The sequence below is a fragment of the Acipenser ruthenus genome, chromosome 15 (assembly GCF_902713425.1).
Source record: "Acipenser ruthenus chromosome 15, fAciRut3.2 maternal haplotype, whole genome shotgun sequence".
NCBI lineage: Eukaryota > Metazoa > Chordata > Actinopteri > Acipenseriformes > Acipenseridae > Acipenser > Acipenser ruthenus.
Window position 1 is genome coordinate 132,501 of NC_081203.1, and position 21,966 is coordinate 154,466.

The following is a 21,966-nucleotide window of genomic DNA, read 5'->3' on the forward strand; positions in this document are numbered from 1 at the left end:
AGAGAGATCAGCAAACTAAACGAGAGAGAGAGAAGAGAGAGAGATCAGCAAACCAATCGCTAGAGAGAGAGAAGAGAGAGAGAGGGAGAGAGAGAGAGAGAGGGAGAGAGGAAGGAAATGCAAGCCACAAGCCGCTTTCAGCGAGCGAGGGAGCTCAGACCCAGCTAGATATGTGAAAGGCTTCTTTCTCACGCTGTCTCAGAGGGCAGAGGCACAGTGAGAGCACCGCTCCAGGATCGAGAGCACCCTGGAATCGTTATCCATCCGCAGAGCGCTGGAGCAGAGAGAGAGAGAGAGAGAGAGAGAGAGAGAGAGAGGGAGGCAGGTAAGACTCACACAGCTCTCCTAGCTCTGCTGCTGAGTGATTGAATGTGCCGCTTCCCCCCTCAGCCTCTGCTGTGTTGCTGTGTGTGTTGTGTTGCTGTGTGTGTTGTATTGTAGGAGAGTCAGGGTGTTGTGTTGCTGTGTGTATTGTATTGTAGGAGAGTCAGTGTGTTGTGTTGCTGTGTGTATTGTAGGAGAGTCAGTGTGTTGTGTTGCTGTGTGGTATTGTAGGAGAGTCAGTGTGTTGTGTTGCTGTGTGTATTGTAGGAGAGTCAGGGTGTTTGTTGCTGTGTGTGTTGTAGGAGAGTCAGTGTGTTGTGTTGCTGTGTGTATTGTATTGTAGGAGAGTCAGTGTGTTGTGTTGCTGTGTGTATTGTATTGTAGGAGAGTCAGTGTGTTGTGTTGCTGTGTGTGTTGTAGGAGAGTCAGTGTGTTGTGTTGCTGTGTGTATTGTATTGTAGGAGAGTCAGTGTGTTGTGTTGCTGTGTGTGTTGTAGGAGAGTCAGTGTGTTGTGTTGCTGTGTGTATTGTATTGTAGGAGAGTCAGTGTGTTGTGTTGCTGTGTGTGTTGTAGGAGAGTCAGTGTGTTGTGTTGCTGTGTGTATTGTATTGTAGGAGAGTCAGTGTGTTGTGTTGCTGTGTGTATTGTAGGAGAGTCAGGGTGTTGTGTTGCTGTGTGTATTGTATTGTAGGAGAGTCAGTGTGTTGTGTTGCTGTGTGTATTGTAGGAGAGAGTGTGTTGTGTTGCTGTGTGGTATTGTAGGAGAGTCAGTGTGTTGTGTTGCTGTGTGTGTTGTATTGTAGGAGAGTCAGTGTGTTGTGTTGCTGTGTGTATTGTATTGTAGGAGAGTCAGTGTGTTGTGTTGCTGTGTGTATTGTAGGAGAGTCAGTGTGTTGTGTTGCTGTGTGTATTCTAGGAGAGTCAGGGTGTTGTGTTGCTGTGTGTGTTGTAGGAGAGTCAGTGTGTTGTGTTGCTGTGTGTATTGTATTGTAGGAGAGTCAGTGTGTTGTGTTGCTGTGTGTGTTGTAGGAGAGTCAGTGTGTTGTGTTGCTGTGTGTGTTGTATTGTAGGAGAGTAAGTGTGCTGTGTTGCTGTGTGTGTTGTAGGAGAGTCAGTGTGTTGTGTTGCTGTGTGTGTTGTATTGTAGGAGAGTAAGTGTGCTGTGTTGCTGTGTGTGTTGTGTTGCTGTGTGTGTTGTAGGAGAGTCAGTGTGTTGTGTTGCTGTGTGTGTTGTATTGTAGGAGAGTCAGGGTGTTGTGTTGCTGTGTGTGTTGTAGGAGAGTCAGTGTGTTGTGTTGCTGTGTGTGTTGTATTGTAGGAGAGTAAGTGTGCTGTGTTGCTGTGTGTGTTGTAGGAGAGTCAGTGTGTTGTGTTGCTGTGTGTGTTGTATTGTAGGAGAGTAAGTGTGCTGTGTTGCTGTGTGTGTTGTGTTGCTGTGTGTGTTGTAGGAGAGTCAGTGTGTTGTGTTGCTGTGTGTGTTGTATTGTAGGAGAGTCAGGGTGTTGTGTTGCTGTGTGTGTTGTGTTGCTGTGTGTGTTGTATTGTAGGAGAGTCAGGGTGTTGTGTTGCTGTGGGTCTGGATGACGATGGCTGAGAGACGGTGTTTATTAAGGGGGCTGCTGCTGTTGCTGCTGCTTCTCTTCTCGTCTTTGTTTCTGACTGTCTGCAGAGCCGAGGGCCGATCCTCCTCCTCCTCCTCCCCACATTCTAGATGAGTGTCTGTCTCTCCCTCCATCACTCATCACTCCACCTTGAGAAACACAGGGAGAGATGGGGAGGGTACAGTGTGCTGACTGTGAAGCGTGCCGAGGGAGCCTCGATCACAAGAACACAGTGCAGAGTTCAGCAAACAGGAACTCGCTGCAAAAATCATCTTATTCGTCTGAAAGTTAGTGCACTAAAAGAGTCAGTGGAGTTCTGTACAGGGCGGGTCCACTCCCACTGGTGCATGGTTCAGGGAGCAGGCTGTACTTCCACACCCTGGTGCATGGTTCAGGGAGCAGGGCTGTACTTCCACACCCTGGTGCATGGTTCAGGGAACAGGGCTGTACTTCCACACCCTGGTGCATGGTTCAGAGAGCAGGGCTGTACTTCCACACGCTGGTGCATGGTTCAGGGAGCAGGCTGTACTTCCACACCCTGGTGCATGGTTCAGGGAGCAGGTCTGTACTTCCACACGCTGGTGCATGGTTCAGAGAGCAGGGCTGTACTTCCACACCCTGGTACATGGTTCAGAGAGCAGGGCTGTACTTCCACACCCTGGTACATGGTTCAGAGAGCAGGGCTGTACTTCCACACCCTGGTACATGGTTCAGAGAGCAGGGCTGTACTTCCACACCCTGGTGCATGGTTCAGGGAGCAGGGCTGTACTTCCACACGCTGGTGCATGGTTCAGAGAGCAGGTCTGTACTTCCACACGCTGGTGCATGGTTCAGGGAGCAGGTCTGTACTTCCACACGCTGGTGCATGGTTCAGAGAGCAGGGCTGTACTTCCACACCCTGGTGCATGGTTCAGAGAGCAGGGCTGTACTTCCACACGCTGGTGCATGGTTCAGAGAGCAGGCTGTACTTCCACACCCTGGTGCATGGTTCAGAGAGCAGGGCTGTACTTCCACACCCTGGTACATGGTTCAGAGAGCAGGGCTGTACTTCCACACGCTGGTGCATGGTTCAGAGAGCAGGGCTGTACTTCCACACCCTGGTGCATGGTTCAGAGAGCAGGCTGTACTTCCACACGCTGGTGCATGGTTCAGGGAGCAGGGCTGTACTTCCACACGCTGGTGCATGGTTCAGAGAGCAGGCTGTACTTCCACACGCTGGTGCATGGTTCAGAGAGCAGGGCTGTACTTCCACACCCGGGTGCATGGTTCAGAGAGCAGGGCTGTACTTCCACACCCTGGTGCATGGTTCAGGGAGCAGGGCTGTACTTCCACACGCTGGTGCATGGTTCAGGGAGCAGGGCTGTACTTCCACACCCTGGTACATGGTTCAGGGAGCAGGTCTGTACTTCCACACGCTGGTGCATGGTTCAGGGAGCAGGGCTGTACTTCCACACGCTGGTGCATGGTTCAGAGAGCAGGGCTGTACTTCCACACCCGGGTGCATGGTTCAGGGAGCAGGGCTGTACTTCCACACCCGGGTGCATGGTTCAGGGAGCAGGGCTGTACTTCCACACGCTGGTGCATGGTTCAGGGAGCAGGGCTGTAGTTTTCAGCGAGGTGAACTTGCAGTCGTACGCACCCCGCTCCTAACTGCTTGTTTTCGGTGTGCTTCTTGCCCAGCGCTCGTGATCAGGGGGCGGATGTGTGGACAGTGTGGTTGATTGTAACTCGGTTTCGAAACTTTCTGTGTAGCTGGTTGACGTTGGTGCAGATTGAGCTGCAGAGAGAGCATTGGGACTCTGTAGGCCTGTGGACCGCAGCGAGCCTGTCCACTCAGAACCGGGTCGAGACCACAGCACTCAGCAGCCGGATCTGAAGCAAGCTGGTGCATTAACTACTATGACTGTAGGCTGTATGTCCTGCATAAAAACAGGAATGACATGCAATCATATCTAAAAGTTGTACAGCACGTATCACACGATTGCACTGTGTATAAACGAGGGCTTGTGTGCTGCATCTCATCCACCACAAGACCTTTATAGAGCACTGTGAGAGTCTGGGCATCCCGCAGTGAAGCAGCAGCATGGAGAAAAGAGAGGAATGTTTGGATTGGGTGGATTGTGACAGAGCTGGAAGAGCAGGAGGAACACGCAGGGTTAAAGAGGGCCATCCCACTCTGCGGGGGCTGGGAGGGGGGGGAGCAGGGCCCTGGTTGGCTGGAGTTTTTTTTCGCTGGTGGTAGAAAACGTGATCCAGTCTGCTGCAACACTGCAGAGGGGACTGCAAAGAGAGAGAGAGAGAGAGAGAGAGAGAGAGAGAGAGAGAGAGAGAGAGAGAGAGAGAGCACAGTGTATACAGCATCAGCACTGCAAGAGCCAGGCACACAGACAGACAGAGAGACACACAGAGAGAGAGAGAAGAGACTGAGACCTGAAAATAACTGCAGAGCAAAGATGGTCCGACTGAGAGAGAGACTGAAGAACTGAGAGGAACATTAACAGCACAGAAAGAGAGGCATCCATCAGAACAGTACAGGAGGGAGAAAGGAGTGACCAGGACTGAGAAACACATCCACACAGATATAAAACCAAAGGGAGAAAGAGAGGGGAGAGTCCTCACAGACAGGAAATCCATTCCGGGAGGACTGCAGATTTACTTCTCTTTGTGATCCGGGGGTCTGAGGCACCTTCCTCAGCTCAGGGGTGCACCTGTGTGAGGTGTGGGGGGGCTCGGACTCCTCTGTCCTCCTTCACGGGGGTCTCTCTGACCTCCACATGCCCCCTCGACCCACCTCTCGAGCTCACAGCCTGGGAAACTTTGCAGAAAGGGGAAGCTTCACTTCGAGATTGCCAATTTCCTGTCACTGCCTCCGAGCTTCAGTGACACAGCTCTGCACGTCTCTCCTCTATCAGCAGCCACTTCTCTAAACACTGACTGGGGGCTCATAGATCACACAGAACGAGGCCACACTGAAGCAAAGAGGTATTTATCAGTTAGGATGTGCTTTATCAAGCCTGGGAGACCAAATCAGCAGGAATGATCCAGATTGGAGTCAAAACCCAACTGCAGCCAGTTTCAACAGCAGCTGCTACTGTTGCTACTAGTTGTTTCTGACGCCCCGGGTGCAGTGAATCAGTGAATGTTTGGTTCATTTGAACTGCAGGAGACGACAGAGAATCGCTTTATTTGTTTAGACATCCATGGTGAACAGGAGCAGAGGTGAGGTGGCCTCTGTCTCTACAGCTGCTCCTCACACAGGTGTGTCACTGCACTGTCTCTACAGCTGCTCCTCACACAGGTGTGTCACTGCACTGTCTCGACAGCTGCTCCTTGTTCATGAATCTAAGTGTTAGGGATAAGTATGAAATACTGTTGACTTCTATTCATGCAAAACAAAATGTGTAAAATATTGTAAGTAGGATATTTATGGGTTGATTTATTGCAACCGATAACGATTCTGATCTTGTCTGTGTTTTTATTGCAGGAGCTTTAACAACAGAGGACCCGGTCTGATATTCCCAGGCTAACACACCTCCACTCCACCAGGGGCAGCACCTTCCCAGGGCTGGGGTCGTAGGAGAGCCGCAGGAGGCCCACGAGACCTCACAGGCCGGGCAGACCTCCACACCAGGAGGGGGCAGCGTTGGGGATCTCTATGGCTCAGGGGGACAGCGAGGGGGAGGACGCTACCCAGGACTTTATAAAGTGTACGAAACCCAGACAAGGGAACACACGCTGAATACCCTGCCGCTCTGTTCTCTTCTCCATCGCCCTCTAGTGACCACACTAGAAATCTACAACACCTCCAAGCACCGCTTTCCTGCAGCACTCAGAGTGGCTCTTCAGACTTCATTACAGTTCGAAGTACACACTGTTTCATCACTCCTGAAAAACACTGGGACACCACGAGACTGCCCCGCCCAGGCCCAGAGGGAGAGGCAGACTTCCTTGAAGGGTGATTCTTATCATTCCCGAATTCACACACTCCCAGAACAGGAATATCCAGAGTCCCATCCCCGCTCAGGGTCTGAACTGCAGTCAGGCAGGGTCTGGCCAGTCAGGGGCTGAGAGGACAGGGGGGAGCTGGGAGGGGGAGCTGGGCTTCTGCAAAACTTAAAAAAAAATCTTTTAAGTTAAAGAACTGTTCCAGGAAGCAACACTGTAAAATTCACTCAAGTAAGATATATATATATATATATATATATACCGGTATATAAATGTGTGTGTGTGTGTGTGTGTGTGTGTGTGTGTGTGTGTTTGTATGCAGTATTTAGGAGCACACTGAGCTGAAAGGTTACAGTAAGTGTTTAATTAAGAGTTACAGGTCGTTTGCTACTGAATCTCCATCTGTAACCTTGCACTGGAATTAACAGCTAAATGACTGACTGATCTGTTCTAGACTGTATTCACTCAACTCAGTGAATAAACCAACAAACCAGCAAGACTTCCTTCAGGTTCCCTGGAGACAAGCCTGCTGCCCTCTGGAGAGACAGGGGTACTGCGCTTTTATTATGTGCTTTAAGTACTGCAGGCTTCGAGACAAAGTAAAACGTCTTACTGACTCACTGACTGACTCCAGGGAGCTTTGAAAAGCCTGGAGGCCACGCATGCACAGACTGCTGCAGGTTTTTTTGTTCTAGAAAGAATTCTGTATCCAAACTGTATTGGTGCAAACATAAGGACTATAACTGGATATACTGCCCCCCTACTGGGCTAACTGGAATTACAACGAGCAGGTGTTTGCTGAGCACTTGAGAAGCCCAGACTAAGGAGGCCGTTTCCCTGGGATCTGAATTAACCCCTCGGCTTGGTGGAAGTACAGAGCTGTGTGTCAGTACTGGGGGGGACAGCGTGCTGGTCAGGGTAACGATGGACGCTGCGTCTGAACCGAGCTCCCAGTCGGACGGCTGACCTTCGCTCTGCGGACACACTGACCAGACAAGCGCATGTCCTGCCTGAGGCTCCAGCCTGTGTCTATCCCCATGGACACGGTGAAGATCATCCAGTCGGAGAAGTTCCCCCCCCTGCGGCGCGAGCCCCCCCGGGCCGCCTGGCCGTCCGAGTCCGAGGTGATCGTGAACCAGGGGTGCGGAGAGCTGGCGCTCGACGGAGGGGGTGCGGGCGCGGGGGGAACTCCGCCAGCCCCCTCCCGGAGGGAGAGAGTCGGGTATCTCAGCCAGCGCAAGCCCAGCGCTGCCGAGCTCTGCTTCCACAACCAGTTCCACTGCAAGGCAGCGGACGACGTGATCGTGAACCAGTACGTGCTGCACTCCGCCTCGGGCACGCCCTGCGAGCCGCTGGAGTGCCCCACCTGCGGGCACACCTACAACCTGACGGGCAAGCGGCCGCGCATCCTGTCCTGCCTGCACTCGGTGTGCGAGGAGTGCCTGCAGATCCTCTACGAGTCCTGCCCCAAGTACAAGTTCATCTCCTGCCCGACCTGCCGGCGCGAGACCGTGCTCTTCACTGACTACGGGCTGGCCGCGCTCGCCGTCAACACCAGCATCCTGAACCGGCTGCCAGCCGAGGCGGGGCTGGGACCCTCCAACCCGGTGCAGTGGGGGGGCGACTCGGACCGCAGCTGCTACCAGACCGTGCGCCAGTACTGCCAGTCCGCATGCACCTGCCAGCTCGCCAACCCGCTGTCTTCCTGCGCCATCATGTAGCCGCCCAGCCCGGGACAGTACAGACACACACAGCAGATATATATCTATATATTTAATAGAAACAAATAGGGTTATTATATGGACAGAGGTAACGAGGGAGGGATAACTAAAAGCCAATAAATGTATTTTCTGTATCTCTGCATCGTGCGTGTCGTCATTGCTGGTTTGCTTGGCGCTGCTCCGGTTGTGTTGGGTGGGAGGCCAGGGGGTTGGGCGTTTCCGTGCAAATCCAACACCAGCAGTTCTAGATGAGATTTCGGTCTCGTTTTCTGGAAACGTGTTTCATTTGAGGCGGTGTTGTTTGCAAGTGAAAACCACATCCTGGCTGTGCTGCACAGTCACATCAAAGCACAGGCTGCCAGTAACACCTTCCCTCTGTGTGCAGGACCGCTCGCTGCTGCTTATTCAAATCAAGGCTTTGTCTGTTTCCTGCAGTGCACTGGTATTGCATGTACTGCTCGAATGATCTGACTCTACAGCAGAGATCCATTGTTTCTAGAGCTGGAGAAGTGAAGCCTGGTTTCTGCCAGGTGGATATCAAGCCGGGTCTGAGTTTTATCTCTGGGAGCCCTGCCTGTAGCCAGCTGTGGTGACAGGAGCGTGCTGCAGGATTGGACGCCCGTCTACTTCAGTTAGTGCTGCTTCATTAGTGTTGCTATGGAATTAGCTCCACCTTGGTGTACAGCAGCACACTGAGACTGGATTATATCTTGCACAGGTACCAAGCTCTGTTGTGTTTCGTTAAGTTTGGAGTGGAACCTGGAATGGTGAAGTGCTAATCAGTGGCATTCTTAGTTCCATCCTGCCTGAGACACACACACAGAGACACGCACACGCACACACACACTCTCCAGGACATGAAACAGAAGCCTGCAGCCCAGGCGTCGCAACTCACTGAACTGTTCATGAAGTTTGTAATGGATTCTGTGAGAGGAGGAAGAGGAGAGAAAGAGAGAAACAGACAGATAGCAGTGCTGGAGAGGAGGGGAGGGGACAGGGGGAGCCACAGAGACAGGAGGGGTGTCTGACTGACCCAGGAGAGAGAAACAGACCGATAGCGGTGCTGGAGAGGAGGGGAGGGGACAGGGGGAGCCACAGAGACAGGAGGGGTGTCTGACTGACCCAGGAGAGAATTACATTTGATTTGGACAGAAGCTCTTGTGGTAGAGACAGTGTTTTAAAGCGTGCTTCTCTGGGTCACTGAAAGAGGCTTGTGGAGTTGGCCCTCAGTGTGCCCTTGGTCTCACCCTCCCATCTGTTTCATGCTTCCATGTACTCACTCAAAATACAAACAAGTGGTGCAGCTGAACTGTCAAATATCATTCATTTTTATTGTGAATCACAGCACCACCCTTCAGCACACACAGCAAGAGGATCACTGCTTTCTATAAAAAGGTAAAGTCTGTGGTGGCGTCTGGTTCCTCTCGACAGCTGCTTGTATTAAACGGGCTCGGACCCCTTCCGTGAACACGCAGATCCCAGCTCATCCCAGCTCATGACGGGTTCAGTGTATATTTTCAGTGTTTTGCTGCACATGCGTCTTCGCTGCATGCTGTGTCCGAGCGTAGGTGTGTCTTAGTAAAACCTGGAAGGGCTCAAACTATTGTAACCCAATTCTAAACATACCAATGTAGTCTGGAGCCATAGGCTGTGCCTTTTAATGAGTGCCAGTGCAGTGACCTGACGGGGCCCGGGACCCCCGGCGGGCAGGCCTGGGGAGCTGGGCTCCAGGGGGCTCAGTTTGGGGACTTGGGGAGCCGGTAGACGCCCCCCGAGGAGATGAGCTGCTGGTCTCGAACCTTCGTCTGGAGGAAGGCCTGCAGCTCCTGGATGTCCATCTCCGTGACGACGGGGCCCATGGTGACAAACATCTTGAGCATGTTGTGAATCCGCTCCAGGCTCATGGAGTCCAGGTTCGTCAGCATGGCCTGGATGTAAGCCCAGAACATCTGCAACAACACAACACACAGTGCAGCGCAGGGCAGGGGAGTACAGGGCAGGGCAATACAGTGTCAGTGCTGTGTAAAGCTGTGCTGTACCTGCAGTGTCAGTGCTGTGTAAAGCTGTGCTGTACCTGCAGTGTCAGCGCTGTGTAAAGCTGTGCTGTACCTGCAGTGTCAGCGCTGTGTAAAGCTGTGCTGTACCTGCAGTGTCAGCGCTGTGTAAAGCTGTGCTGTACCTGCAGTGTCAGCGCTGTGTAAAGCTGTGCTGTACCTGCAGTGTCAGCGCTGTGTAAAGCTGTGCTGTACCTGCAGTGTCAGCGCTGTGTAAAGCTGTGCTGTACCTGCAGTGTCAGCGCTGTGTAAAGCTGTGCTGTACCTGCAGTGTCAGCTCTGTGTAAAGCTGTGCTGTACCTGCAGTGTCAGTGCTGTGTAAAGCTGTGCTGTACCTGCAGTGTCAGCGCTGTGTAAAGCTGTGCTGTACCTGCAGTGTCAGTGCTGTGTAAAGCTGTGCTGTACCTGCAGTGTCAGCGCTGTGTAAAGCTGTGCTGTACCTGCAGTGTCAGCGCTGTGTAAAGCTGTGCTGTACCTGCAGTGTCAGCGCTGTGTAAAGCTGTGCTGTACCTGCAGTGTCAGCGCTGTGTAAAGCTGTGCTGTACCTGCAGTGTCAGCGCTGTGTAAAGCTGTGCTGTACCTGCAGTGTCAGCGCTGTGTAAAGCTGTGCTGTACCTGCAGTTTCTCCTCCTTCTGCTCGGACTGCGTGGCCATGTTGGACTCGCCCTCCTCGTCGCTCTCCAGCAGCACCACGTTCTTCTCGGGACGCTCGCACTGCGCCTTCTCCACGACCACGAAGGTGCCCGCCGGCTCCTCCCTCAGCACGCCCTGCTGCTGCCACAGAGTCATCCTCCTGCGCAGCACTGAGGTGGGCATCTCCAGAGCTTCACCCAGCTCCTCCAGGGTCCAGGAGCCTGGGGCAGGGCAGAGAGAGGAGCCCGGTGAGACCATACACCACACCACCCATACCACACCATACCACACGCACGCACACACCATACCACACACACAGACACACACTGACACACACAGAGCTTCACCCAGCTCCTCCAGGGTCCAGGAGCCTGGGGCAGGGCAGGGCAGAGAGAGGAGCCCGGTGAGACCATACACCACACCACCCATACCACACACACACACACACACACACACACACACACACACACACACACACACACACACACACACACACACACACACACACACACACACCACCCATACCACACACACACCACCCATACCACACACACACCACCCATACCACACACACACACCACCCATACCACACCATACCACAGACACAGACAATCTCCCAATAGCAATAGCCCCCAGCGGGCCGGCTGCACTCACTCCTGTCCTGGAAGTGCATGATGATGGCTGCGTGGACGGGAGAGACAGACAGGTTGGACAGCGTGCGGTCTCCCAGCTCCAGGTCCAGAGTGACTGAGCCCAGGTGGGGCTTCCAGCTCAGAGTGCGCATAGCCTGGGAAGACAATGACACAGACAGGGCTCCGTAAGAACCACCGGCACCACCACTGCCATACACAGAGGACCTTGTGCAAAGCAGCTCCTGCAACACAGTACTTGACTGGTGTGTGAAGAAAATGAAACGGCCGACGGTTCCAGTAACAAACAACACTGCAGGCACGGCGAGTCCTTCAAGCAAGCCTGGGTTCATTCTTGCTCTGTAGCAGCATTCACAGTTTATTTTACTCTGTGTATTTTTGTGTACAGATCTTAGCCCCCTAGTGTCTGCAGTGCGCCGCGGTCCCCACAGACCTGTGTGCAGAAATGCTCGTTACCTTGAGCTTCTCGTATCTCTTGGTGAAGCTCTCCATGACCTCCTTGATGGGCGCCGGCAGCTCCAGCTTCTCCTCCTTGAGGGGGGGCCAGAACTCGCTGGACATGATCAGGGCGCTCAGGGGGAGGGGCGAGCGCTGCTCCTCCGGCAGCTTCATCTCCTCGTCTGCCACGTTGCTGTTGATGCGCCGCGAGTCCGCCACGTCCTGGAGAGGGAAGAGAAAGAGGTTTAAACCTGACCCCTAAAGGAAGGGCTGATCCCCCCCTGCTGAGCCCCTGCCTTCAGCATGAGCCCCCCGCTGAGCCCCCCTACCTTCAGCATGACCCCCCGCTGAGCCCCCCTACCTTCAGCATGAGCCCCCCGCTGAGCCCCCCTACCTTCAGCATGACCCTCCTGCTGAACCCCCCTACCTTCAGCATGAGCCCCCGCTGAGCCCCCCTACCTTCAGCATGAACCCCCCGCTGAGCCCCCCTACCTTCAGCATGACCCCCCGCTGAACCTCTACCTTCAGCATGACCCCCCGCTGAGCCCCCCTACCTTCAGCATGACCCCCCTGCTGAACTCCCCTACCTTCAGCATGACCCCCCGCTGAGCCCCCCTACCTTCAGCATGACCCCCCTGCTGAGCCCCCCTACCTTCAGCATGACCCCCCGCTGAACCTCTACCTTCAGCATGACCCCCCGCTGAACCTCTACCTTCAGCATGACCCCCCGCTGAGCCCCCCTACCTTCAGCATGAACCCCCGCTGAGCTCTCCAACCTTCAGCATGACCCCCCCGCTGAACCTCTACCTTCAGCATGACCCCCCGCTGAGCCCACCTACCTTCAGCATGACCCCCCCGCTGAGCCCCCCTACCTTCAGCATGACCCCCCGCTGAGCCCCCCAACCTTCAGCATGACCCCCCGCTGAGCCCCCCTACCTTCAGCATGACCCCCCGCTGAGCCCCCCAACCTTCAGCATGACCCCCCGCTGAGCCCCCCAACCTTCAGCATGACCCCCCGCTGAGCCCCCCTACCTTCAGCATGAGCCCCCCGCTGAGCCCCCCTACCTTCAGCATGAGCCCCCCGCTGAACCTCTACCTTCAGCATGACCCCCCGCTGAGCCCCCCAACCTTCAGCATGACCCCCCGCTGAGCCCCCCAACCTTCAGCATGACCCCCCGCTGAGCCCCCCTACCTTCAGCATGAGCCCCCCGCTGAGCCCCCCTACCTTCAGCATGACCCCCCCGCTGAACCTCTACCTTCAGCATGACCCCCCGCTGAGCCCACCTACCTTCAGCATGACCCCCCCGCTGAGCCCCCCTACCTTCAGCATGACCCCCCGCTGAGCCCCCCAACCTTCAGCATGACCCCCCGCTGAGCCCCCCTACCTTCAGCATGACCCCCCGCTGAGCCCCCCAACCTTCAGCATGACCCCCCGCTGAGCCCCCCAACCTTCAGCATGACCCCCCGCTGAGCCCCCCTACCTTCAGCATGACCCCCCCCCCCCCCCGCTGAGCCCCCCTACCTTCAGCATGAGCCCCCCGCTGAGCCCCCCTACCTTCAGCATGACCTCACAAAAGTGCAGGTGGGACTCCCCGAAGCGCAGCTTCAACAGCTCAACATTGCGAATCTCCCTGTCAGTGCAAACACGCAGAAACACACCAGGGTTACTAACTGCTCCACCAGCACACGCATGTGTGCATTCCTGTATCTGTGGGGACTTCTCATTGACTCTCACTATATTTTGATTTACTATTTCTAACTCCACTCAGACAAAACTCCACACAGGGTGAAAGATGACAACAAACTAAATACTTTGGCACTTTCTCTGAAGGCATACTTAGTTCTTAAAAAGGTGTTTTACAAAGTGGGGACGTTTTCTCAAATTTTGTCTGCACATTGACAGTAATACCTGCCCGCACACACACGCACACGCACACAGACACACACACACAAAGACAATGCATTATTGTAGTATTTAAACTGTCTGTGTCTCAGTGTTCTCAGATCACTCATGTGCAAGTCACTTTTTAAACGCACACAGCAGCACACCCACTGCAGCAGCTGCTTGGGCTGCGTGTGTGCTGACCTGGCCGTGTTGTAGCTGAGCTGGTGTATGAGTCGGTCAGCCAGCACGCTCCGGTACTCGCTGATGAAAAGTTCCTTACTGCCGTAGATACTGACCAGCAGGCTGATGATGTCAGACGAGCGACGCTTCGAGCCACACTTGTCTGGGGAGGAACACAAAACAATGAAAGGAGAAACAGTGCTGTGATGTGTGCAAAGTGCACAGGAATCTCGGAGCGGTTACAGACCTGCCTCTGCGTCGATGGGGTCAGGGAGCCACTCCTCAGGGTCAGCCGTCTCCTCGTCACTGTCCTGCCCGTGCTCCAGGGTCACGGGGTCAGCCTTCGACAGCTCATTGGCCAGCTCGCTGGAGCCCTCTGTGTCCCCCGTGAGGCCGGCCACTATCTGCCGCACCGTGTCCTCCCGCGTCCTGGCACACCGGGAGCAAACAGAGCCGTTAAGCTACAGCTCAGTCCCCTTCCAACACAGCAGCTCCCTGCAACTCAGGGCTGTCTCTTACGATGGTGTGGGCAGTGTATGGTGCACAGAGCTGTGCTGTGTGTTTCACTTGCAGGATGGCCATGGAGACAGTGTGCTGTGTCCTGTGTGTGTACTGTGCTGTGTACTGTGCTGTACCCTGTGTTTATACTGTGCTGTGATCTGTGTGTGTACTGTGCTGTGCCCTGTGCTGCGCCCTGTGTGTGTACTGTGCTGTGTCCTGTGTGTGTACTGTGCTGTGTACTGTGCTGTACCGTGTTTATACTGTGCTGTGATCTGTGTGTGTACTGTGCTGTGCCCTGTGCTGCGCCCTCTGTGTGTACTGTGCTGTGCCCTGTGTGTGTACTGTGCTGTGTCCTGTGTGTGTACTGTGCTGTGTCCTGTGCTGTACCGTGTTTATACTGTGCTGTGATCTGTGTGTGTACTGTGCTGTGTACTGTGCTGTACCGTGTTTATACTGTGCTGTGCCCTGTGCGGCGCCCTCTGTGTGTACTGTGCTGTGCCCTGTGCTGTACCTCAGGTACTTGCGGATGGGCTCACAGGCCACTTGCAGGATGACCATGGAGGGGTCCAGCTCCCGCAGAGCCATGATGGCTGAGATGTACAGAGTGATGATGTCAGAGGTGTGCACTCCTGAAATGAAACACAAAGAAAGATCCGGAGCTCACTGGATAAGAAGCAGCACAGGGCTTCTCGTCATCCCTGATAACTGCTGACAGGAGAGAAACGAGTCAACGCAATGCCATCAGTCACCTGGGTGGAGGAGGCGGGTCTCCATGGCAGCTTTCAGTGATGTCAGCAGCTGCTGTCTCTGACCGGTCCGTTCCAGGCAGTACTTCAGATCCTCAATAGCAGGTTTGGAATCAGGAAAATCTGCAAGGGGAAAAGCAACCCGTGTCTATGTATGAAGCACTGGCGTGTGAATGAAGGTGTGTGTCTCTGGAGACAGCCCTCACCACGGATGATGCTGAAGAGCTCCTCGATGCGCATGCTCACGTAGATGAGGTAGAAGAAGCTGTGCATGTGGCAGCGCCAGCGCTTCAGGGTGGCATCGCCCTCGAGGGACTGCGTCTGGCTCAGGAACACCTTGCTCAGCCAGCCATTCACCTTCTCCAGCCACTGGGAGAGAGAGAGAGACACAGAGAGGGGAGAGATACAGCAAAGCTGCCTGCTGCTACCTGGGCTTCAGGGCGTCAGTCTTACCTCCTGGAAGTCGTTGAGGAAGGAGCGCTCGTACTCCCCCCGGCAGCGCGCCTCCATGCGCTGCTCAATCAGTTTGTGCAGGATGGTGGTGACGGCGTCGGAGCTCACCCTCTCCAGGAGATGCAGGCTGGTGCTGCGAGAACAGAGAGGCATCTGTATCTGCTATGACAACACAGCACTGCTTCACAGTCACTGTACCTTCACTGCTTCACACAGTCACTGTACCTTCACTGCTTCACACAGTCACTGTACCTTCACTGCTTCACACAGTCACTGTACCTTCACTGCTTCACACAGTCACTGTACCTTCACTGCTTCACACAGTCACTGTACCTTCACTGCTTCACACAGTCACTGTACCTTCACTGCTTCACACAGTCACTGTACCTTCACTGCTTCACAGAGTCACTCTGTTTCACTTACAGTATCTGCCTGAGATGCTCCAGTTGCTCCATGGCCTCCAGACACCAGCACTGCCCTCTGTCGACCCTGCAGCCCGGACACAGCCCTGCCGAGCCCCCCTCCTCCTCCTCCTCCTCCTCCTCCTCGCTGACCTCTTCAGTGGCGATGCTGCTGCTGCCCAGCGTCTCCTCCATGAGGCTGTCCTGCTCTCTGCCCCCCCGGTCTCTCTCCCTCTCCCGCCGCAGTTTCATGTGCACGCGGAACGTGCGCGCGTAGAACTCCTGCACGCTGTCCCCGAGCGCGGGCCCCGGGGAGAACAGCAGGATGGCCCTGAGGAGGGTGAACACCTTCTCCCTGAGCGCCTCGGCCCCCAGCCCCGGCAGGGTCCCTGCCTCCTCCCAGCCCCCCAGCAGGGCCAGGCCGCGCAGGTAAGGCTCCAGCCGGCCCCTCAGGGTCCGGAAGGCGGAGAGCAGGAGCCCCGCCCGCTGCCTCTCGTTCAGCCCGTTCTCCGGCTGCTCTAGACCGCTCCAGAACTCGGGGACCACGCTGCGCTGCAGGTCTGTCTGCAGCACCTCCAGATACCACTCCTCCACGCAGCCCTCCAGCCCCCAGCCACACAGCACCTCCACAGCCTGACGCAGGGCCTCGGGAGAGGAGGGGCCCGCCGCTGCACTGGAGTCTGAGCCAGGGCTCACCTGGGGAGGGGTGCGGAGGGAATGCAGTTAGTGTACAACAACAGTTTGCAATCCAGGGATAGAAACGAGAGTCCAACTGCATAGCGGTTGATCCATTCCAGGTTTTAATGCAAGCTTGATTAGCCACAGTGTTACAGTACAATATAACCCTGTTACAAAGTTTTAGGTATATAGCATGGTACATGTCATGGCTTCTGCAATACATACGCACTTAAAATGCTCCACCCTTGGCGGAATTATAAATAATTTGACTACGACAGTTCAAGTTTTCGTTTTAAACGCTGTAAGGCGAATGAATGGCCGCAGTTATAATAGTATTTGTGTACAGATGTGTTTGGAATGAACAGCAGTGTTTAATGACTTTAGCACTGCTATACCGTGCACGATGAAGGCGCAGTGCTGTTCACCGGCGGTGCTGTACTCACCAGTCCGAGGGCTGCGGCGGGTACCAGACCGGAGCTCAGTGTGCTCCAAGCAGCTGACAGCTCAGCGCCGCTCGCCTGCTGCAGAAGCGAGGCCATGAGGCTGCGAGGACTTACAATCCGGGGGAGCAGTGTAGTACTAAAGTGTTAAAAAAAAAAATTAGAAGAATAATTCTTGTCGCTGTAATAAACTAAATGTCACAATTGTAAACGGCAACATAACAACGGTCCATTTAATATATAGAAAAAAAACACCACCGCAATATAGTTATTATTTGGTTACTTGCACGCAATTTAATTAAAAAGCCCGTATAAATCGAACTGGATTTTATGTATTTGGTATTACAAGTACGTAGTCGTTGATAATATTGCAGAAATTAACAAGTCGCGGCTTTCTTTAAGCCTTCGACGCGTTTTGATGACGCACCAGAACAGGGCACACAAAGTGTGGCGGAAGTTGTGACGGTTTAGTTGCGAAGCGGTTACCCTGGAAACAGAGCGGGAGGATAAGTAATAATTACCCAGAGCTGCGGGATAGCAAACGGGAGGCCGGGCAGAGATAGCGTGAGAGACAATCATACAAGAAACGCGACCGGGCAACACACTGTGCCGTCTGTTTACCGAGGCGGCTGGGCGAGTTAGAGACTGACGGCTCCACGGAGACAGCTGGCGGGTTCATCAAGTCCAGACTCGAGTAAACGGAACCGGTGCGGCGAACAAAGTGCCTCAGTTCACGGTTCTTCAGAAACCGGTGGAGACGAACCGTGTATCTCTGCAGCCGCAGGCGAAGCAACTCCGCCCAGAGCCAGGCAGAATGACACAGCAAGGAGCGGCGCTGCAGACATACAACAACGAGCTGGTCAAGTGTAGGTAACGGGAATGCGGGAGGAGGAGAGAAGAAGGGGGTTCGTTTAATCTGCAGCCACACTACTACTCAATATAGACTAGCCGGGTTACTGCTCGATTTAGGGATGCTGTCAGCTTTGAGCAGCTAAGAAAACTTAGTACAGCACTAACTCAGATATCGGAGTGTAACTGGCATGTAATCGGATTTCTGTGTACATCCAGGTATGTGCGTATTGTCTTGAGGTTAACAAATAAAAGTTCGGCAGATCAAATGATGTTAATAAAACAAATTAAAAAGTACTCTAAACAAATGGAATAAAACCGACGTGCGGGCCCTCCTGTGATTCAGGTGCGGCGCTGTGATTAGAGATAACACTGGCTTTGACTCGGGGCCCGTCTGTTCCAGCAGCGAGATTGAATTAGCCCTGCTCTGTACTGGTGCTGCTGCGTCTTGAGTGAACTTCAGTAACACAGCGATCCTGTCTAGATTGTGCGGTTGTTTACTCTGGACAAGTTGAACAGCATCATACAAAAGGGTTTGGTTTCTGTGTGTTTTTCCAGCTGCCTCGGTTTCTGTCGTTGGGTTCTCTTGTGTTCTCCGTGACAGTAGTTGTATTGTGTGGGTCTGTTTGCTCTGTACAGGTTGATCTGGTCCTGGGTTATTCTCCCGGTAGTGCAATCTCAGACTAGCTGTGCACTTTTACTGTATCACTGTGCTATTCCAGGCATTCAAAACCGGGTCTGCACTGTAGTGACTGGGCTGAGCAAAACAGCATTGCAAAAGATACCTGTGCCCAGCTAACCTGTGCTTGCTGGTGAAGTGAAACAGCAGCCTGGAAAGCATTCACTCAGCAATGGAAAAAACATGAAACAGCTGATTGCTGGGCAGTACAAGCCTGCTCTCCCCTAAAGAGTTGCCCTTTGTAATTGCATGCTGGTGTGTAGCAGGCAGACCCTGTTCCTCGTGTCTCTCTCAGTGCTGACTGCTCCCATGGTGTTTCCTCAGGCATCGAGGAGCTGTGCTCCAAGCGCGAGGAGCTCAACCGGCAGATCCTGCAGGAGGAGGAGGAGAAGACGAAGCTGCAGAACGACATCCGCATCCTGACGGAGAAGCTGAGCCGCGTCAACGAGAGCCTGGCGCGCAAGCTGGCATCACGCAATGACTTCGACCGCACCATCGCTGAGACCGAGGCAGCCTACATGAAGGTGAGCCAGGGGTGAAACGAGGTGTGTGCGTGTGTGTGCGTCAGTGTGCATGCGCGTGTGTGTGCGTCAGTGTGCGTGTGTGCATGCGTCAGTCTGTGTGTGCGTGTGTGTGTGTGTGTGCGTGTGTCAGTGCGTGCGTCAGTGTGTGTGTGTGTGTCAGTGTGTGTGGGGCTGCTGGTGTACAAACAGGACAGTGATCTTGTTATTAAAGGCAGTTGATCATGCTGCACTAGGAGAGTTAATTTCTTTAACAGAAGGAACAGCTCTTTATTATGGAATGCAGGGAAGATGAACTCCCAGCCCTCCCACCCTGCCTTTAGTCTTTTATTAAAAACAACAGCTTAGCCACTGGAGAGCTGCTGCTGGGGGGGGTACAGTGCTGCTCAGGGACACACTGATCACACAGGCCAGTCACAGGGGTATTGCAGCTTGGGCTCATATCAACAGTACACACTAATCTAGTAGTACAAGGGCTGGTTTTGCTGTTCTGCACTGAGAGTATATTACCCTTGGAAGTAGATTCATGTGTTGAAAACAGCCCGCACTCAAGAGACACATTCTCCTACACATTTCAGTTGGACAGCAGCAGGAGCCCCCAGGTCAGTATCCTGGTCATTGTGACAGAGCTGCAGTGTGTGCAGCTTGGTTCAGACGTGGGGTCTCCACTTCACATGCTGTGTGGAATGTACTGGAGCCCCACAGAGTGCATGGGGCAGCCCCCATGACATATGAATGTGGTCACTTGACGTGCATGTGCTTGGGCTGTAGTTGCTGCTTCTGGCTGGACAGGGCATTTGAGACGCACCCTTTCATGTGTTGAATCTTTATTTGCAACCCATCAAATGGCTGCCCCAGTCCATATCAAATTAACAACAAACCCAATTCAATACGCTCTGACACTGAGGAATTCAATACCAGGGATACTGCGCTCCCACACTGAGGAATTCAATACCAGGGATACTGCGCTCCCACACTGAGGAATTCAATACCAGGGATACTGCGCTCTGACACTGAGGAATTCAATACCAGGGATACTGCGCTCCCACACTGAGGAATTCAATACCAGGGATACTGCGCTCCCACACTGAGGAATTCAATACCAGGGATACTGCGCTCTGACACTGAGGAATTCAATACCAGGGATACTGCGCTCTGACACTGAGGAATTCAATACCAGGGATACTGCGCTCTGACACTGAGGAATTCAATACCAGGGATACTGCGCTCCCACACTGAGGAATTCAATACCAGGGATACTGCGCTCCCACACTGAGGAATTCAATACCAGGGATACTGCGCTCTGACACTGAGGAATTCAATACCAGGGATACTGCGCTCCCACACTGAGGAATTCAATACCAGGGATACTGCGCTCCCACACTGAGGAATTCAATACCAGGGATACTGCGCTCCCACACTGAGGAATTCAATACCAGGGATACTGCGCTCCCACACTGAGGAATTCAATACCAGGGATACTGCGCTCTGACACTGAGGAATTCAATACCAGGGATACTGCGCTCCCACACTGAGGAATTCAATACCAGGGATACTGCGCTCTGACACTGAGGAATTCAATACCAGGGATACTGCGCTCTGACACTGAGGAATTCAATACCAGGGATACTGCGCTCCCACACTGAGGAATTCAATACCAGGGATACTGCGCTCCCACACTGAGGAATTCAATACCAGGGATACTGCGCTCCCACACTGAGGAATTCAATACCAGGGATACTGCGCTCTGACACTGAGGAATTCAATACCAGGGATACTGCGCTCCCACACTGAGGAATTCAATACCAGGGATACTGCGCTCCCACACTGAGGAATTCAATACCAGGGATACTGCGCTCTGACACTGAGGAATTCAATACCAGGGATACTGCGCTCTGACACTGAGGAATTCAATACCAGGGATACTGCGCTCCCACACTGAGGAATTCAATACCAGGGATACTGCACTCCCACACTGAGGAATTCAATACCAGGGATACTGCGCTCCCACACTGAGGAATTCAATACCAGGGATACTGCGCTCCCACACTGAGGAATTCAATACCAGGGATACTGCGCTCCCACACTGAGGAATTCAATACCAGGGATACTGCGCTCCCACACTGAGGAATTCAATACCAGGGATACTGCGCTCTGACACTGAGGAATTCAATACCAGGGATACTGCGCTCCCACACTGAGGAATTCAATACCAGGGATACTGCGCTCTGACACTGAGGAATTCAATACCAGGGATACTGCGCTCCCACACTGAGGAATTCAATACCAGGGATACTGCGCTCCCACACTGAGGAATTCAATACCAGGGCTATTATGGAAGCTGAATGTCTTTCCACTTTAAAGACTAGCCTGCAGACTGATTTGTTTTCTTATTAGTCGGTTGTACTTGTATGAATGTTAATGTTTTTTACTCTGTTATATCCTCTAAAGCACAATGTCTTGCTTTGTGTGAAAGTAGACGCTATGTAAACTGACATTGCATTGTGTTTGCTTGTCAGATCCTGGAGAGCTCTCAGACGCTGCTGAACGTGCTGAAGAGGGAGGCAGGGAGTCTGAGCAAAGGCACCTTGAGCCACAGCGCCCACAAGGACTCCTGAGAGACCCAGACCACCCCCCCCCCCCCCACACACACACACACGCTGCTGACCAGCCCAGAGCCCCCCCCACACACACACACTGCTGACCAGCCCAGAGCCCCCCCCCCCCCCCACACACACACACACACACTGCTGACCAGTCCAGAGCCCCCCCACACACTGCTGACCAGTCCAGAGCCCCCCCCCCCACACACACACACACACTGCTGACCAGTCCAGAGCCCCCCCACACACTGCTGACCAGTCCAGAGCCCCCCCCCCCCACACACACACACGCACACTGCTGACCAGTCCAGCACAGGGACTGGGCTCCTGCCCCAGCACTGAGACACCCAGGAAAACCACCCACTGTATTAAATGATACACGCTGTCCACCCCCTGAAAAAACAAGCACAGGAATACAAATATTAAACATAATCATAATAATATTAATATTAATAATAATAATAATAATAATAATAATAATAATAATAATAATAATGGGGTTTACACTTTACTTGGAGTGCCGTGTTTTCAAACCTGTGATGTTTTTTTCCTTTTTATAATCAGTCTATTTTAATAAAACATACATGTTAGAAATACGTGTGGCATCTTGTTGTGCAATTTGTGAAAATGAAACGAAGCTCAGAAATCACTCCTCCAGCCTGA

At 53.5% G+C, this 21,966-nt stretch overlaps 3 protein-coding genes across 5 annotated transcripts in view; 2 read left to right on the forward strand and 1 right to left on the reverse strand.

Annotated features, from left to right (window-relative positions):
* The window catches only part of LOC131696509 (RING finger protein 208-like), an 8,110-nt gene extending 378 nt beyond the window's left edge, over positions 1–7,732 (forward strand). The window contains exons 1-2 of one of the 3 annotated variants that reach the window (XM_033995397.3): positions 1–325; positions 5,411–7,732. The exon at positions 1–325 is cut by the window's left edge and continues 378 nt beyond it. In XM_033995397.3, coding sequence (XP_033851288.2) covers positions 6,873–7,592 — 720 coding nt within the window. In that variant the 5' untranslated portion in view covers positions 1–325; positions 5,411–6,872 and the 3' untranslated portion in view covers positions 7,593–7,732. The other 2 variants (XR_009307320.1, XM_058986629.1) reach the window with 2 other exon arrangements.
* A 1,167-nt stretch (positions 7,733–8,899) lies between these two features.
* LOC117973952 (anaphase-promoting complex subunit 2-like) lies at positions 8,900–17,059 on the reverse strand. The gene is made up of 13 exons (XM_058986628.1): positions 16,655–17,059; positions 15,556–16,229; positions 15,133–15,265; positions 14,886–15,048; positions 14,683–14,802; positions 14,445–14,562; positions 13,680–13,861; positions 13,454–13,595; positions 12,923–12,998; positions 11,386–11,589; positions 10,934–11,066; positions 10,262–10,500; positions 8,900–9,541 (listed from the first exon to the last, which is right to left on the reverse strand). Exons 1-13 carry the CDS (start codon positions 16,748–16,750, stop codon positions 9,329–9,331), a joined length of 2,493 nt encoding a protein of 830 aa, XP_058842611.1. The 5' UTR covers positions 16,751–17,059; the 3' UTR covers positions 8,900–9,328.
* A 56-nt stretch (positions 17,060–17,115) lies between these two features.
* On the forward strand, positions 17,116–21,899 carry LOC117396701 (microtubule nucleation factor SSNA1). Its single transcript, XM_058986630.1, has 3 exons — positions 17,116–17,517; positions 18,504–18,703; positions 21,220–21,899. The coding sequence occupies exons 1-3, from the start codon at positions 17,466–17,468 to the stop codon at positions 21,316–21,318; spliced, it is 351 nt and encodes a 116-aa protein (XP_058842613.1). The 5' UTR covers positions 17,116–17,465; the 3' UTR covers positions 21,319–21,899.
* Positions 21,900–21,966: the final 67 nt, after the last annotated feature.

Bases quoted from the DNA above. Each gene is read 5' to 3' on its own strand.
- LOC117973952 (XM_058986628.1), bottom strand. From the start codon at position 16,750: ATGGCCTCGCTTCTGCAGCAGGCGAGCGGCGCTGAGCTGTCAGCTGCT. The intron at 15,049-15,132 runs GTAAGACTGACG...TCTCTCTCCCAG, and splicing joins TCCTCAACGACTTCCAGGAG to TGGCTGGAGAAGGTGAATGG. The intron at 11,590-12,922 runs GTAGGGGGGCTC...TTCCCTCTCCAG, and splicing joins TTTGTGAGGTCATGCTGAAG to GACGTGGCGGACTCGCGGCG.
- LOC117396701 (XM_058986630.1), top strand. From the start codon at position 17,466: ATGACACAGCAAGGAGCGGCGCTGCAGACATACAACAACGAGCTGGTC. The intron at 17,518-18,503 runs GTAGGTAACGGG...GTGTTTCCTCAG, and splicing joins CAACAACGAGCTGGTCAAGT to GCATCGAGGAGCTGTGCTCC. The intron at 18,704-21,219 runs GTGAGCCAGGGG...TTTGCTTGTCAG, and splicing joins CCGAGGCAGCCTACATGAAG to ATCCTGGAGAGCTCTCAGAC.